This window comes from Typopeltis vanoorti, chromosome 1, assembly GCF_054136105.1.
Source record: "Typopeltis vanoorti isolate ZY-2024b chromosome 1, IOZ_Tvanoo_1.0, whole genome shotgun sequence".
Lineage (NCBI taxonomy): Eukaryota > Metazoa > Arthropoda > Arachnida > Uropygi > Thelyphonidae > Typopeltis > Typopeltis vanoorti.
The window spans coordinates 170,103,005-170,120,582 of record NC_143549.1 but is presented as its reverse complement, the minus strand read 5'-3'; the positions used below and the strand labels follow the sequence as shown (position 1 = coordinate 170,120,582).

Below are 17,578 nucleotides of genomic sequence, written 5' to 3'. Positions count from 1 at the left end.
ACTTAGATCCTTCCCTATATCATTAATGAACAGATTAAACAGCAGTGTTCCAAGAACAGAACCCTGCGGCACACCACTAATCACAGGCCGTCTTTTGGACTCTACTCCTGAATAAACTACTCTTTGATATCTCTCCATCAACCACCCACCTATCCATTCACCCACCCTATATCCATTTCCATATGTTGTAGTTTACGGATTAGAATTCCATGTGGTATCCTGTCAAACGCCTTTGCCAGGTCCAGTAGTATCACTGTAAACCCATTACCCTTATCCAGTTCAGCCACCTTGTTATAAAACTTGAGCAAGTTACTGAGGCATGATCTACCCTTTACAAAGCCATGCTGTCCTCTGTACAGTATCTCATTTTCATCAATCCATTCCTGTATTTTTCCCTTGACCACTTTCTCCAAGACCTTGACAACGACTCCTGATATGCTGATCGGTCGGTAATTTGCAACTATAGTCTTGGATCCTCCTTTATGCAGTGAAACTATTTTCCTCTCTTTCCACACCTTCGGGACTAAACCAGACCTGAGACTCAGATTAAACAACATGGTCAAGGGCACTGATAATTCCTTAGCTGCTTCACGCAAAACCCGTGCAGGTATACCATCCAATCCCACAGATGTATTCACGTTAAGGTTCTGTAATAGACTATTCACCTCCACTTCATTCATCACAATTCCCGTATAAACTAATGGTTCCTTCATTTTATCACCACTTGGATGATATACTTTTGCAAAGTGCATGCTCAGTAACTCCACTATATCGACTGATTCAGTGACCTCCTTACCATCGTCATTCCTTAAAATCATTTTGCCGTGTACAGTTTTTTTCTTGCTTGCAGCATATTGTAACAACTGTTTGGGATTCTCTTTAGCTTGCATAGCTAGTTTCCTTTCATAATCTGCTTTTGCTTTTTTTACCACACTCGTTACCCTTCTGGCGTGCACGTTCGTGTGCCTGCAGGTCACCCCTTTCTTTAAATTCCATCCACAGTTGTTTCTTTTTCTTGCAGCTCAAGCTTAATGGTATTATCCATCTATTTAACCCCTACTTGTTTTACTATTCGGACCCTAGGTATACAATCAGCCATAATCTCCTGTAAATGACCACGTCACATGCTCTATCGACGTCCAGCCCTTGCAGTTGTACATGCCATGGCATGTACAACTGCAAGGGCTGGACGTCGACAGGGTATATGTTGAATTGCCAGCATGGTAATTCCACATATACCCTGTCTTTATCGAAAATTCCACACCTTTAGCCACCTCCCAGGTTAAGACCTTATAATCAATCTCACCAATAGGTGACAATATGGTCATATTCATTACAGTCAAATTCTGAGATGATATTACCAAGTCAAGCACTCTCACACCCCTGATATTTTCAATTACATGCTGTGTCAGATAGTTATCCCTTTATAATTGAATAAAATCCATTTCCTTCCTCACATGTGTCCTCTCCTCCTTCCAATCAATGTTACCATAGTTGAAATCCCCATAATAATTACCCTCCTTCCACTCATTTCATCAATTTGTTTATGCATACTATCTCCACCATCTATTCCATCACCTGGTCTATAGCAGCACCCAACTGTATATTTTATTCTGCCAGTCTCAATCTCACACCAAATAGCTCAAATGAGCTCCTTTCACTATCCTGCGATACAACTTCAATCCTTCTTGGCTGCAGTTCATCAGTTATCATCAATAACACCCCCCCCTCATTTTATTCCCTCTGTCCCTCATAAACACACTATAACCTACACATTCTATCCCACTAACTATATCATCTTCCGTCAGCCATGTTTCACTAATGCCAATAACCTGTGGCCAGGAAGAACCAATCAAGGCCAAAAATTCTTCCTTCTTGTTCCTAATACTCCTGGCATTAGTATACATGAAATGCAGTGATCCCTTTGTCCCACCCCTATCTTGATGCGTTATTCTAAATGTTCCATTCCCATTTTTTGTCCTTAGTGCTGGCTCGAGTACATTACACTCAACTGTCTCACTGATGTCTGCATATCCACTCCCCCCCCTTGGTAGTAGTTCTTTTTAAAAGATTTCTGATTGGTGACAATATTTACCTTGGGATCGTGGAATGCATCTTTACAAAATATTATTATTGCACCCTCCATGGAGTCAGCAGACTCATCATGGGAGGTTCATTCAACTGACAACATATTTATCATGACAAATCTTAAAATGCTTAACACTCCTTGCATTAACAATATATTCTGGTAATGTGTTCCATTCACTGACAATTCTCCATGTCATAAATCTGCTCCTCACTCCCCCCCCCCTCCTCTTCACCACATTCTTATGTAACTTCCAGGGATGGCCTCTGGTTTTTTCCTTCTTGCCTTCTACTCTTTTTATAATCCCATTTGGATTAATCTGATAAAATCTTCTCACTAACTTAAATGTCTCTATCATATCACCTCTTTTCCTCCTATTCACCAAACTCAGCAATCCACATTTCTTCAGCCTCTCCCCCATAGCCAGCATTATAAAGTCCTCATATTGTCTTAGTCATTCATCTCTGGACCCTCTCCAATTTTTCCTCATCACGCTGAAAACCACTTGGCCAAATCTGAGCGCAGTAGTCCAAGTGTGGTCTGACTAGTGCTTTATATAGTAGCACAATCACTTCCACAGTCACTTTAGATGAGAGAGAAAGAGAGTGAGGGGTGGTAAGAGGTGTAATGTATGGAGACTCAATGATCCATGGTGTGCATGGTAGGATGCGTGAAGAGTTGCCTGGAGGAATGATAGAAAGTGTGGCTATGGCAATTAAGAGGGGTGAAAGGGTGGATGAGATGATTGTGATGGTAGGAACGAATGAGTTGAGAGGCAATGTAAATTGGACAGCGAGAGATATGAGATTCTTGCTTGAGATTGTATGAAAGAAGACACAGAGAGGAAAGATAAAGTGCGTGTTGCCTAGGTATGATAGTGACAAGCTGAGCAGAAGAGCAGTAATATTGAATAACATAATAGCTAGAATGTGTCAGAAGAGAGGTTTGGAATATGTGGATACTTGGAAGGCATTTGGGGACAGAAAGAAATTGCATGCGAGAGACTGCTTGCATTTGAATGAGGAAGGATTTAGGCATCTGGAGAGATTGCTGTTCTGAGTGAGTCAGTGTGTCAATGCAGGGAACTAGAATACCCAGGGTGGATTGTAGCAGGGGTGGCCTGTTGTGGGAATGGATACTTGGGAGAAGGGGGACAACATCAGGTAATGCTGAGCCCAGTGGAGTCTAGAGGGGATAATGCTAGGTATAGAAACAGTGTCGTTTTTATGCTTTATACTAATGCCAGGAGTATCCGGAATAAAGGAGAGGAAATGGTGGTGCTGATAGCATCAGCGTGGCCAAAGATTATTGGGATCACTGAGACATGGTTGACAGAAGAGGATATAATAACATGAACTGAAGTAGCAGGGTACAGTGTTTTTCGGCAGGATAGGAAGGGAAAGCATGGTGGTGGAGTACTGTTTATGATAAGTGAACTTATGTCCTCTAAGAGTGGAGGCTTTGGAAGGCAGTGACACTAATCATTTTGAAAGCATATGGTGTGAGTAGAGGTGGGCAAGACAGGATATTGTGTTGCTACAAACCAAGGAGCACATAGGGCAGGGACCAGGAGATGTTTAGACAGTTGAGCTTGGTAAGTGCAAGAAGAATGATTGTTATGGGAGATTTTAACTGCAGCAGTATAAATTGGGGAGAGGAAGATGCATGTAGCAATAAGGAAATGGAATTTCTAGAATTCTTAAGAGAAAAATGTCTTAGGCAACATGTAATAGAGGGAACATGAGGATCAAGAATTTTGGATTTGGTCATAGCATCAGAAGAGTTGTTAATATCTGAGATGACATCTCTCCCACCAGTTGGATAGAGTGACCATGTAGTTTTGACTTGGAAGATGAATAGACGTGCAGGAGTATCAAAGAGACAGGAACGTTTGTGGAATTATGAGGCAGGTGATTATAAATAGTCTTAGATATCAACTTGGGAAAGTTTCATGGAGGGAGGAATTGGAAAGCCGGGATATCATTAGTGCTTGGGAAATTGTGAAGGAATATTTGTTAGCAGCAACAGTAAGCTGGATTCCACAAGTGCAGAAGAGGACACGATTTGGAGTAAAGTGGATGACAAACAATATTAAACAGGAACTGCATGTGAATAAGAAGCTATGGAAGAGATGTAAGGAGACAGGTGAAGAGCAGATGCATGAATAATATAAGACACAGGCCAGGAGATTGACTAGTATGGTAAGGAAAGTGAAGCTGGAATATGAGAAGAGATTGGCCCTATGCTCCAAAGAAAATCCTAGGGAATTTTTTAGCTATGTGGCCAGTAGGAGAAGAAATGATTATGGAAGAATGACATTGTAGGATAAAAATTGGAATACAGTGACTGATGCAGAGGACATAGTGGAATTGTTCAATGAACACTTTATTGGACTATTTCATCCTGTAGGAGCAAATTTTAATACTAGAGGGATAGGGCAGGTTTAGAGGTGCAGGAGGAGAGTGTGTTACAAATACCGAGTACTCTGATGTCAGTAAAACTGTGGGAATGGATGGTATTTCACCATGAGTTTTGAGAGAATGTGCTAAATAACTGACTGCGCCTTTGACCTGTATTTTCAATGAAAATCTGGCTACGTAAAAGGTGCCCAGCGAATGGAAGGAAAGTAAGATAGTGCCATTGCATAAGGGCGGGAACAGACTAGAAGTGTCTAATTATAGGCCAGTTTGTGTGTCATCAGTAGAAATTAGAGAGGGAGCCTTATACAGTGTTGGGCAGATGAGGGTGTAATGTTATCTGTGAGAGTCAACATGGATTTGTTAAGGGGCGCTCTTGTTTTAGTAATATGCTAGCCTTTTATAATAAAGTTACAAGACATTAGATGAGGGAAAGGCATATACTGCCATTTTCTTGGATTTAGCGATTGCATTTGATAAGATGGCACATGATAAGCTGATATTTAAGTTGCAGTACATGGGTTTGAATGTCAGGTTAGTCAACTGGATTCAGGATTGGCTGTCCGATAGGTATCAGAGAGTTGTGTATGGTGGGGCTGTTTCAATGACAGAAGGTTACAAGTAGAGTCCCACAGGGCTCAGTACTGGGACCTATATTTTTTAACCTTTATATCAATGACATTGTCAGTCGATTGAAGGGAGATATTCAGTTGTTTGTGAATGTGTGAAACTGGGAAGGGTTATTAGTAATAGTGCAGATGTGGTAGCTCTGCAAGAGGATTTGAATAAGCTAGAAAGATGGGCAAATGAATGGGGATGTCGGCTTAATGCAGCAAAATGTAAGAGATACCGAATACTCTATTGGAAGAGTATTCAGATTTGGTCCCCAGGATTTTAAGGGTACAGAGGTGGATGGGTACAAAGGGAACAAAGATGGTTTCAGGACTGTACAATGTTAGTTATGAGGATCGGCTGAGGGAATGTGGACTTAGAATTTTGTAGATAGGTTTGTATTTGAGACTTTTAAACTATTAAGAGGTGGTTACAGGGTTGACACTGGGGAGTTCTTTCGCTTGGTTGAACAGTGGGAAGGAGTAATGACAAGGGGCATCCCTGGAAGTTATGAAAGGAAGCTGTGAGCAAGAGGGTGAGGAGAGGTGGTTGGACCGTGGAATGCATTGTCTGATAGAGTGGCAAGAACTAGAATAGTCAGTGAGTGTAAGGAGTGGTATGATGGACTTTGTGTTTCCTAGGAGGGACCTCCCGCAATGAGTCTTGATAGACTTTGTGTTTCCTAGGAAGGACCTCCTGCGATGAGTCTTTTGACTCCATGGGGGCCTGAATAATAATAATAATCACTTCCTTATCCCTACATGTTAGAGGACTTCTTATCATAGCAGAACTATGATGTGCAGTCTTTGCAACACTTGCAATATCCCCTCTAAACTTCAATCTTAAATCTCGTCCACTTTCTGTACTACAGCACTATCAATATAGTATACAGCCTTATTGCTGCACTCCAAATGAAACAGCTTGCACTTATTAATATTAAATATACATCCGCACTCCTTTATCCAAGTCAGAAGTCTATTCAAGTCTACTTGAAGGGAATTAACACCCGCAATGCTACTTATGATTCTCCCAAATTCTGCATCATCATCATCAAAGTCATATCATTCACTGCACTAAAATTATTCTGCATTTCTTAATAGTGATTTTCAGAAACAAGTTCCTGTAGACATTTTTACTAATAAGCTTTCATTCAGATATGACACTCTGAAATACTACCTATTTCATTCTTAAAAGTACACTCTCTATGTTTTTTTTTTTTTTTTTTTGCATAAGTTGAGCTTGAATGCAGAATGTTTCAAAATATCAGAAAGCACTTTGCTGCTAGCCTCGGATTACTTGCATGTTTTTTCTCTTCACACTGAAAATCATGTGCTTCCTGATAAATGCTGTGAAATCTATTATGGTTGAGGAAACCTGGAAGCATAATATTACATTTCTCTTAGTTGTCATCGTGGCACTAGTTTAGAATATAAACAGTTATGCAACATCGTTCCTAAATTTGTGGAAATTCATACTGTGATTTCTAAACTTTACTGCTTTCTCCTGCAATGTGAAATATATACATATTGTATTCTACCACATGGATGAGATGACTCATATTGTAGCTTAGAACTGTTTTTTAAACTGCTCTACATATGGTGATCATATGCATCACATAAAACATAAGTGATTTCATACCCATGCAGAAGACTGACTTCTACAGGAATCACTACCAGTATTCTTCTACAGGAATCACATCCACAGTATTCCCACATTGACATTTCATTATAATATACAGTTCTTAGAGCACTGTTCACATTTCTAATGTTTTTGCGACTTCATGAAATCACAAAAGTGAAGTGCATAGATAACCTTTAGTTTTTGTATATCTCTGTTTTATCTTTTATTATAAGTATTTGGGTATACCTTATTTTTGTTTCAAGTATGTCACATTTTTCATGTTTCTCTAATTTATTACATTTACTTCAGAGAAAGGCACTGTTAGCAAGAAGCTAATTCACATCCTAGCAAGAAGATCTCCATATCCTGGAACACGAGTACAGCGCTTTCCTGTACCTGATAAGTATGTGCCATGGGAGGTAATGTGGATAGATTATGATCCTGTTGCATATACACAGCCTCGTTCAGATTTTGCAATTAACATACAAGCACATGTTGATGAAGATATTCTTCTGTAAGTATTGTTACTGCTTCAGATACTAAATATGTCTGCCCCTTTCTTAATCATGGTGCAATCTTTATTAAATGTATTGTTTTTACAGAATGCGTGAGCAGCAAGGACCTGAACATAAGCTACCTGTGTTTAAATGGAATAGTGTGTCTGTAAATCCTGCTGGAATTGGCCTTGATCGACAGTCCTGGATTTTGGAAGATGGAGTACCTATAGTATACAAGCTGGACAGTGAAAGTGTACCTCAGTAAGATCACTTTTATATTTTATGTGTGTGTGTGTACAGGGTTCCAGAAATATCACTTAAATCTACTGTCTCAAAAAAAATTTTACTCACCCATAATATAAATTGTGGTGAAATGTGTGGGTGTTGTAGCTTTATAATAGGCTGTATTAAAATGGCACTTCAGATGTTGAAACATTTTAGAATCCCGTCTTTTTGGAAAGCAGTGAGAGGTGTAATTTTTGTCCCTTTCTTACCAAGTCTGTGTCGCAGCATTTCTTGTGAAAATTATCTCATGAAACCTTGTTATAATCTAAAGTTTTTATTGGACTATCTCATCCAATTCAAGTAAGGACTGTATGGACCACTTCCAGTGATCCATACAGTCCTTACTTGAATACTTATTTCAAAATTAATCTGCAGATGCAAACATGCCACAGGCCATGTTTTAGTTTATGACTGAGAGTGAGAGATAAATAGTTCTACATGTAGTCGTAGATAAGAATTACCGTATTTGCCGGTGTATAAAACGCACCGGCTTATAAGATGCCCCCCCCCTTTTTTTGTACACATTTTTAGACAAAAAAAGATTTTTTAGATCCTCTTCCTGATTCTGCCAAGTTCTTATCATTCTCTCAGCTGGGGGGGTGGCCCAAAATACCTCTCTGCAGCCCTGTTTCCATGTTCTTTAGCATACGTAATCACACATAGCTTGTATGCAATATTGTAGCAATGCTGACATTTTTCAGCCATAACTTTTTATTAATTTTGTTTCCAGGAATGACCTCTGGTTCTCCCCTGATCTCCCACTGTTTTCTGTAGAAACTCTCCAACACTAATCCTATAACAACCCCTTAATATCGCATGCTTAATCTCTTTATTTATCCATTTCACACCTACCTTACTTAACCTTCGGACCTTTAGAATACATTTAGACATTGCTTCTACTAGATAGTTATTGAAAATCCCCTAAGCTGCAGATAGTTATTGAAAATCCCTTTGCTTGATCTCTTTTCCATCTAACTCCTCATTCAATGCTACACCACAAGCTATCTTTTAAGTTCTTCATAATCCCCCCCCCCTTGTGGTTCCACATATACCCTTTTCTCACAGAGGTCCTCACACTGCTGGCAACCACCCAGGTAATCTCTTCATGGTCACTCCGACCAATTTGTGGGTGATTAGACACCTCATTTATAATTACATCCTCTGATGAGATGATCAAATCTAAAACCCTCGACCCTTTGTTACATACTTTCTGAGGTAGTTGTCCCTCAAAAACTCAAGAAACTCATTTTCTTGTCTTACAGTTTGCTATCTCATCCTTCCAGTCTATATTGCCATAATTAAAATCTCCCATAATGATTGCCCATTTCTTATTTGCTTGGCTAATTTGATTATTCATTTCATAGTCACTACCATCCACATTACCAGGTCTATAACAACATCCAACCAAGTATTTCATTCTATTCACCTCTTTCTCACACCATACTTTCTCAAAATCACTGGCACTATTTCCCTCTTGCACTCTCTACTTTGTATGGACATAACTCTTTCTCTGCCATCAATAGCATTCCCCTCCCTTTTTACCCTTTCTATCTGCACGAAACACATCATACCTTCCATCTCTATTCCTGTCTCGATGTTGTTCTCATCTAACCATGTCTCGCTTATTCCAACAATCTTTGGGTGAACAGACTCAATTAATGCAACCATTTCACATGCATTGTTTCTTACACTTCTAGCATTTGTATATAAACACAACAGCTCATTCCTGGATGTGCAGCTAATTCCACTGATACCACTCATTCGATGTGATTTTTCCTTGCTCAACTGAAACCATTACCCTTACTATTTATTCATTTTAGAAACCTCTTGAAATCCAACTGTTTCCTCTTGATCTCAGATCATCCCATTCCTTTCCTGTCTACACATGCTCTCACATCCTCTTGGAGTATCCACCTTTCTCATGCTGTGTACCCCTGTCCACCCTGAGCCTTCCCATTTCCCTGTTCATCTTGCACACCCATTCTCTCATTCTCTATACTTATGCCACTCACTTCCTCATTCATAACCACCTCTTAAATCTCTCCTGTTTTACTCTTCCACATCATTTCCCACTTGATCAGATTCATTCTCTGTACTCGCTTCTCTACCTTCCAGCAGCAGTCTCTCCAAGATGTCGCACCAAAACCACTCAAATGCAGTCCATCACTCTTATATAGTTCACTTTGTCCTTCAAACTCATTCCACACATTAAAAAACTGCACTCCCTTCTCCTCACACATTTTAGCTAACATATCATTCAGAATCTTTGCCCTCCCCCTCATCTCACCACTCTCATACCTAGGCAACACGCTTACTACCTTTCCCATCACACTCTTCTTTTTTATTCGTCTAAGCAACCTCATGATATCCAATCTGATGTGCTCTTTGTTCACAGTCAAGTCATTTGTGCCTATTAAAACTACCAACTCATTTGCTCGCTTCCTTCTCATACCCAATGCCTCAGTCACTCTATTTATTCTACCTTCAGTAAAACATACCTTATGCATCCTCTCATCCAGTACACCTTTAATAATTGAGTCACCATACAATGCCACTTGCAGTTCTTTCATTACCTCTTTTATACCAACATAATTTGTTTCCATCATTTTCACTCTCTCATACATTTCCTGAATTTTACATTTTCTCTTTCATTCATCCTTTTGAGTTTTCGTACTTTCGATCCTTGCATCAAACTTTCTCTGTCATTCATTCCTTCCATTTTTTGAGCTTTCAAACCTTGAGTCACACTATTTCCACTTTCTTTCATTCTCTCAATTTCATTGCCTTCCACCACATTCTCATTACTTTCATCCTTCTTACCATCCATTAAGTTTTTCAGATCACTCATTTTCCTTTTCAATAATTTTTTTAACATTTTTTCAACCTTCTTTCACACCATCCATCTCTATGAGACGAGCACTCATTCTCCTCATGGCATTCTCACTATTAACACTTTCTGCCATCAACATATTTGCACTCTTCAAATCCTCATTCAACTCACACTTTGCACATAACCTCCTTCCATCCTCCTTAAATATTCACAATTTATCTATGTAATCGAATGAGTATATGTAGCACACTTCACATTTCATGAAAAAACTGAAGTCGAAGTTAAATTCCTGTAATGACAAAGCTGCTGCCATCTTTCCTTTGCCGGTTACTACGCTAATCTCTAATATCAACGAATTTGTAAATAAATTTAGACAAAATATCCCACACACTAATAACACTACAAGTGCACAACCTTTATAGCAACTCTTACTCATGAACCTACACTTATACCCAATGAATTATTTCAAAAAACTTATCTAAAACTGGAGTTCTCTTCACACACACACCACTACTTCTCTTGCCTCACGAGCACCCTCTCTTTTCATTCATATTATATTCTTCTTATTTATTGACTTCTGTTTCTTGGAATTGTTTCATACAACAGAAATCTTTTCCATCAATGGTACTACATCACTAATCACTTTATGCTATCCATATTGATTAATGGAGGTATATCATTAAAAAAGAATGGGGTTAGGGGTGGGTAGGTCTTGTACCAGTACATTTTTTTTTTTTTTTTTTTTTTTTGTGGTGAATAGAATTTTGCACAATTTGTTGAGCTCTCTCTCTCTCTCTCTCTCTCTCTCTCTCTCTCTCTCTCTATATATATATATATATATATATATATATATATATATATATCAGGGTTACCAAGTAATTTTATAAGCTTGGTTATTTATTTAAAAAAAAATAATTACATATATATATATATATATTTATGGGTATGTATTTTTATATATTTGCTTACTATATGAACTGTTGAAATAAGTTAAATAGTAGTAATGCAGTTTTGAACTTATCCATATGTCATCATAATCATTGTTATCTGAGGTGTTTATTTCAATAACACTGTGAAAAAAAAAGAAAAGAAGAAAAAAAACCTCAGTTGACATTCTTAACTACTACTGCCTACCTCAACTTTCTAAACTACACTCTGCATCTGACAGAAGGTGCACCCTGCATATTTTCCACAGGCATTTTTCCATGCCAGCGAATGGCAAATCTTGACCTCCTCTCTTTACAATCTTCTTTGGCTCAAAATTTGTTTGCCCTGTTCATTTGCATTTATTTGCTGTCTTTGTTGCTCTACAAATTCTGATAACCACACTAACCTTACTCATTATTTATTTTTGAAGATTTGATTATCTTCAGTCCAAGTATCCAAATAGTAAGTTAATTTTCTTGGGGAGTTAAACTGGCTTCCATTTTATGATTCTGCTGTCAGTAACAATCTTTCACAAATTGTCTATCACTCAACCAGAATACATGATAATCGTCTACATTCTTCCGTCACCTTTGATATTTTCTTAATCAGTTCTCCTGATTTATATGATTTCTACACACACACTGTAGATGTCATCTCCCCCACTTCATATCTCCAGATGGATGTAATCTGATTCAAGTCTCCTTTCCCTCACCTTCCACCCTCCTGCCTAGGATTCAAAGAATCTTTATACAGACTTTTTAAATGAAGGCGAATTTGCCAGGCTCATATGGAGGTGACAGAGAACTTATGTTTTTTATCCTGCAAAACAGACAACCCGGCCAGAAGAACACACAGTTAGACATAGCCTTAGTTGCTTTAGTCATAACACCAAATAACTTTGACCTTTCATCCAGCCACTCTGTTGTGTCTTTTGGCATTAGTTAATGCCAGATAGGATGACCTGTGTGATTTCTACTTCTCTTTTCTTTGGACTAACTACTGTGTTTTGCTTTTCTGATCTAAACTCCTACTTCAAATAACTGAAATAGGAGTTTGGATCAGAAATAATTCTTATTGGAATGGCCTTCATTCCCCATCTCACTCAAACTGTAAACCACTATTCAAACGTTGGTTTTCCTAATAAGCATATCAAACATTTGTACTTTTTTTCCTTCTTATTTATTAATTGAATAATTATTAAAGATTACGCTACTCGGCAGTAAGGAATGATAGTGGATTTAAGAACATTATTATTAGCAATATCATAAGGAACTTTGTGGCATGCAGTACTTGCGGCATGTATGCGTCTCGAGAATTACATATGTGGCTTGTTAAGGAGAGTGAAGAGCGTATGTGCGCAAAATGTAGGCAGTTGGAGGAAATAAGTACATTAGATATATCGATATCTGACTTTGTTGCTCCAGGAACGGGGAATGAATGTAAGAAGACAAGTAGTGTGATAGGAGAGAATGAGAAAATAATAGTTGATAGTGTGGAAGGGTGTGAGTGACTGTGAAAGTTTAGGAGATGGTTTTGTTTGGGAGAGTGCATTTAGATTAAGAGTGACTGACCTGCAGAGGGAGTTAGATGAGTTGAAAGAGGAGGTGCAATGTCTTGTGAATGAGAGCAGAAGTATGAAAGATAAGATTAGGAGAATGGAAGAGATAAATGCAAGGCAAATCAGAGTAGGAGAGAGAGAGAGAGAGAGAGAGAATTTAGGGAGTATGAGTGAGAGGTATGGGGGTGCTAGAAGAGGAGAGAATGGAAACAGTAGAAGAGAGGGAATGAGAGAGAGGTATGGTAATGCTAGCAGACGAGAGGATGGAAACGGTAGGAGAGATGGAATGAGAGAGAGAGGTATGGGAATGCTAGAAGACGAGAGAATGGAAACAGTAGTAGGAGAGACAGAATGAGAGAGGGATATGGAAGTGCTAGAAGTGGAGAAAATGGAAACAGTAGGAGAGAGGGAATGAGAGAGATGTATGGGAGCGCTAGAATACGAGAGAATGGAAACAGTAGAAGAGAGAGGTATGGGAATGAAAGAAGAGGAGAGAATGGAAACAATAGGAGCGAGAGAATGGTAAGAGGTATAATGTATGGCGACTCAATGATCCGTGGTGTTCAAGATAGGATGCGTGAGGAGTGTTTGCCAGGAGGAACAATAGAAAGGGTGGCTATGGCAATTAAGAGAGGTGAAAGGGTGGATGAGATGATTGTGATGGTAGGAACGAATGACTTGAGTGGCAATGTAAGTCGGGCAGCGAGAGATATGAGATTTTTGCTTGAGACTGTACGGAAGAAGACAGAGAGAGGAAAAATAGTGTGCGTGTTGCCTAGGTATGATAATGATGAGCTGAGCAGAAGAGCGGTGATATTGAATGGCATAATAGCGAGAACGTGTGACAAGAGAGGACTGGTATATGTGGATGCTTGGAGTGCGTTTGAGGAAAGAGAGGAATTGTATGCGAGAGACTGTTTACATTTGAATGAAGAAGGACGTAGGCATCTGGAGAGATTGCTGTTCTGAACAAGTCAATGTGTCCCTGGGAGGATGATAGCAGGGGTGGCCCTGCTATTTAGTGGGGTGTTGCTACAGACCCAGGAGCACAGAGGATGGGGACCAGGAGATGTTTAGACAGCTAAGTTTGGCAAGTGCAAGAAGAATGATTGTTATGGGAGATTTTAACTTCATTAGTATAAATTTGAGAGAGGAAGATGCATGTAGCAATAGGGGAATGGAATTTCTAGAATTCTTGAGGGACAAATGTCTTAGGCAGCATGTAACAGAGGGAACAAGAGGTTCAAAAGTTTTGGATTTGGTTATAGCATCAGAAGAGTTGATAATAACTGATTTGATGTCTCTCCAACTGGTTGGAGAGAGTGACCATATGGTGTTGACTTGGAAAATGAATAGACATGCAGGAGTATCAAAGAGACGGGAACTTATGTGGAATTATAAGGCAGGTGATTATAATAGTCTTAGACGTCAACTTCAGGAAGTTTCATGGAGGCAGGAATTGGAAGGCCGGGATATCACTAGTGCGTGGGAAATTGTGAAAGAATATTTGTTATCAGCAATGGTAAGTTGTATACCACTAGTGAAGAAGAGGACGCAATTTGGAGTAAAGTGGATGACAAACAATATTAAACAGGAATTGCATGCAAAAAAGAGGCTATGGAAGAGATATAAGGAGACAGGTGAAGAGATGCATGAGGAATATAAGACACAGGCCAGAAGAGTGATTAGTGTGGTAAGGAAAGCGAAACTGGAATATGAGAGGAGATTGGCCCTAAGATCCAAAGAAAATCCCAGGGAATTTTTTAGCTATGTGGCCAGTAGGAGGAGAAATGACTGTGGAAGAATGATATTGTGGGATAAAAATGGGAATAGAGTGACTGATGCAGAGGACATAGTGGAATTGTTCAATGAACACTTTATTGGAGTATTTCATCCTAGAGGAGTCAGTTTTAATGCTAGAGGGATAGGACTGGTTCGAGGTCTGGAGGTACAGGAGGAGAGTGTGTTTCAGATACTGAGTACTCTGGATGTCAGTGTACTCAGTATCTGAATCTGTGGGACTGGATGGTATTTCACCACGAGTTTTGAGAGAATGTGCTAGGGAATTGATAGTGCCTTTAACCTGGCTTTTCAATGAAAGTCTGACTTTGGCAACGGTGCCCAGGGAATGGAAGGAAGGTAAGATAGTGCAATTCCATAAGGGTGGTAACAGACTGGAAGTGTTTAATTATAGGCCAGTCTGTGTGTCATCAGTAGTTGTTAAGATCTTGGAGAAAGTAGTGAGGGACTGTATACAGCATTGGGCAGATGAGGGTAATGTTATCTGTGAGAATCAACATGGATTTGTGAAAGGACACTCTTGTTTTAGCAATATGCTAGCCTTTTATAATAAAGTTTCAAGAACATTAGATGAGGGAAAGGCATATACTGCAATTTTCTTAGACTTGGCGAAGGCATTTGACAGGGTGCCACATGATAAGCTGATATTTAAGTTGCAGCACATGGGTCTGGATGTCAGATTGGCTGTCTGATAGGTATCAGAGAGTTGTGTATGGTGGAGCAGTTTCCAGGAGGCAGAGGGTTGCAAGTGGGGACCCACAGGGCTCAGTATTAGGACCTATATTGTTTAACCTTTATATCAATGACATAGCCAGTGGATTGCAGGGGGATATTCAGTTGTTTGCAGATGATGCGAAGCTGGGAAGGATTATTAGTAATAGTGCAGATGTGGTAGCCCTGCAAGAAGATTTAAATAATCTAGATAGATGGGCAAATGAATGGGGGTCAGTTTAATGCAGCAAAATGTAAGATCTTGAGGTTTGGGAAACATCGATGGGATGCTGCATACTCTATGGGAGGAGTTATACTGGAGGAATTAGCAGAGACAAGAGATCTGGAGTTGATGATTGATAGAAACCTGAAGTTTAGGGGACATATTGCAAAGGTGGTGAAGGTAACACAGAGGATTGCTGCTATTATGAGAAGGACACTGACCTGCAGAGATAAGAGGGTTATCATTCCGTTGTATAAGTCTCTGATCAGACCACACTTGTACTATTGTTCTCAGATTTGGTCCCCAGGATTTGAAGGGGATAAATTAACTGTGGAAAGGATACAAAGACGGATGACAAAGATGGTTTCATGACTGTACAAGGATAGTTATGAGGATCGGCTGAGAGAATGTGGACTGCAGAGTTTGGTGGATAGAAGAAGGAGAGGTGATATGATTGAGACTTTTAAACTGTTGAGAGGTGGTTACAGGGTTGACACTGGGGAGTTCTTTCGCTTGGTTGAACAGCAGGAGGGCGTGATGATAAGAGGCCATCCCTGGAAGTTACGAAAGGAAACTGTGAGCAAGAGGGTAAGGAGTGGTTTCTTTGTGTGGAGGGTGGTTGAGCCGTGGAATGCATTGCCTGATGGAGTGGTGGGAGCGAGAACGGTCAGTGAGTTTAAAGAGTGGTATGATAGACTTTGTGTTTCTCAGGGGGTGGGACCTCCCCTCGATGAGTCTTGACATACTTTATGTCTTAGGAAGGACCTCCCTCGAAGAGTCTTTTGACTCCTTGGAGGCCTGAATAATGATAATGATAATAATAATAATAAAATAAGTCTGAAAAAAGAATTCAGTATACTTCAAGTAACTTGAAACCAAAAGTCCAGTATCCCAAAGCTTATGCTAAATCAGACTTTGAAAGGGCAAAGTAGAGAAATTTTGCTTCCTACTGGCATTTGTGTCCTCTAGTCTATTTGCCAAGCTCATTGGGCAATTTCTGATCATGTGTTCACCACTTTCACATCTGGATTGTAGTATCACTCAATGAAGAAGGAATCATTTTCCCCCCTGTATTTCTCCTCTAGCCGGTCTGGTTGGGCTGAGTGGTTAGCGTCACTCTCCAGCCAAAGCTGCTGGTTTAAATCATACCATGGGCGTGGATGTTTGTGATTGTCTTGTCTGTGAAAATATTAGTGGTTCTGGTTGGTGGTAGATGCTGTTGGTGGATTGAATGGTGGAGACAGAGAGTTGTAGAATAGTATCCTCCCTCAATGAGTCTTCCGACTCTTTGGAGGTGTCACATAATAATAATAATAAAATTCTTCTGTATTGATAATCAAGACAAAGATTTTCCCATCCCTTTTCAAAAAAAATAAAAATACCCAGAACTATTACATGCCTTCTTCTGGTCTTTCATTCATCAGAAAGCCAGGAGAATCCTGAATATTTTGTATACCAACAAATTTTCTAAGTCTGATGATATCCTCTTTTCCATTAGTTCTTAAAACTTATGCATCAGAAATCACACTGATTCTTTATCATCTTTACAATTTGTAGGTTTTGTTACATATCATGGTAATTGATACATTAATAAATAAATAAAGTTCACCATTGTGTACAATGGAAAAAATTCACTGTAGCAGGCTCCTTTTATTAGATGGTATGCAAGTCCACTTCATGAAATTATTCTTAAACAACAAAATCTCTTCTTTTTTTTACATCTCCCATTTCCTTTTATTTTTGTTCTAGTTAAGTTTAACAACCATATTTGGAGAGGGATGTTGCCATTGCTAGATGCATGAAAGGTAATCACCTGACTTTTACTAAGTGAACTAGTTGTCGGTATAGCTTCCTTGATGTTCATGTCAACTGGCTGCTAACAAACTATTACTTTCAAAACATCTTGATATTAATAGAATGATTTTTTTTTTCTTTTAGTTATTGCTTTATCAATCTGTAGTCTTGGAATTTAGAATTTTAACAAATTTATATGGCATTAGTTACGATTCATT

The 17,578-nt window shown here is 39.2% G+C and overlaps 1 protein-coding gene across 1 annotated transcript in view; it reads left to right on the top strand.

The window, feature by feature from the left end:
- Window positions 1-17,578, top strand: part of LOC150110639 (transient receptor potential cation channel subfamily M member-like 2) — a 658,320-nt gene that overhangs the window by 511,279 nt on the left and 129,463 nt on the right. The window contains exons 24-25 of the mRNA XM_090403554.1: window positions 7,045-7,249; window positions 7,338-7,493. Coding sequence (XP_090259680.1) covers window positions 7,045-7,249; window positions 7,338-7,493 — 361 coding nt within the window. The remainder of the gene's footprint in view (window positions 1-7,044; window positions 7,250-7,337; window positions 7,494-17,578) is intronic.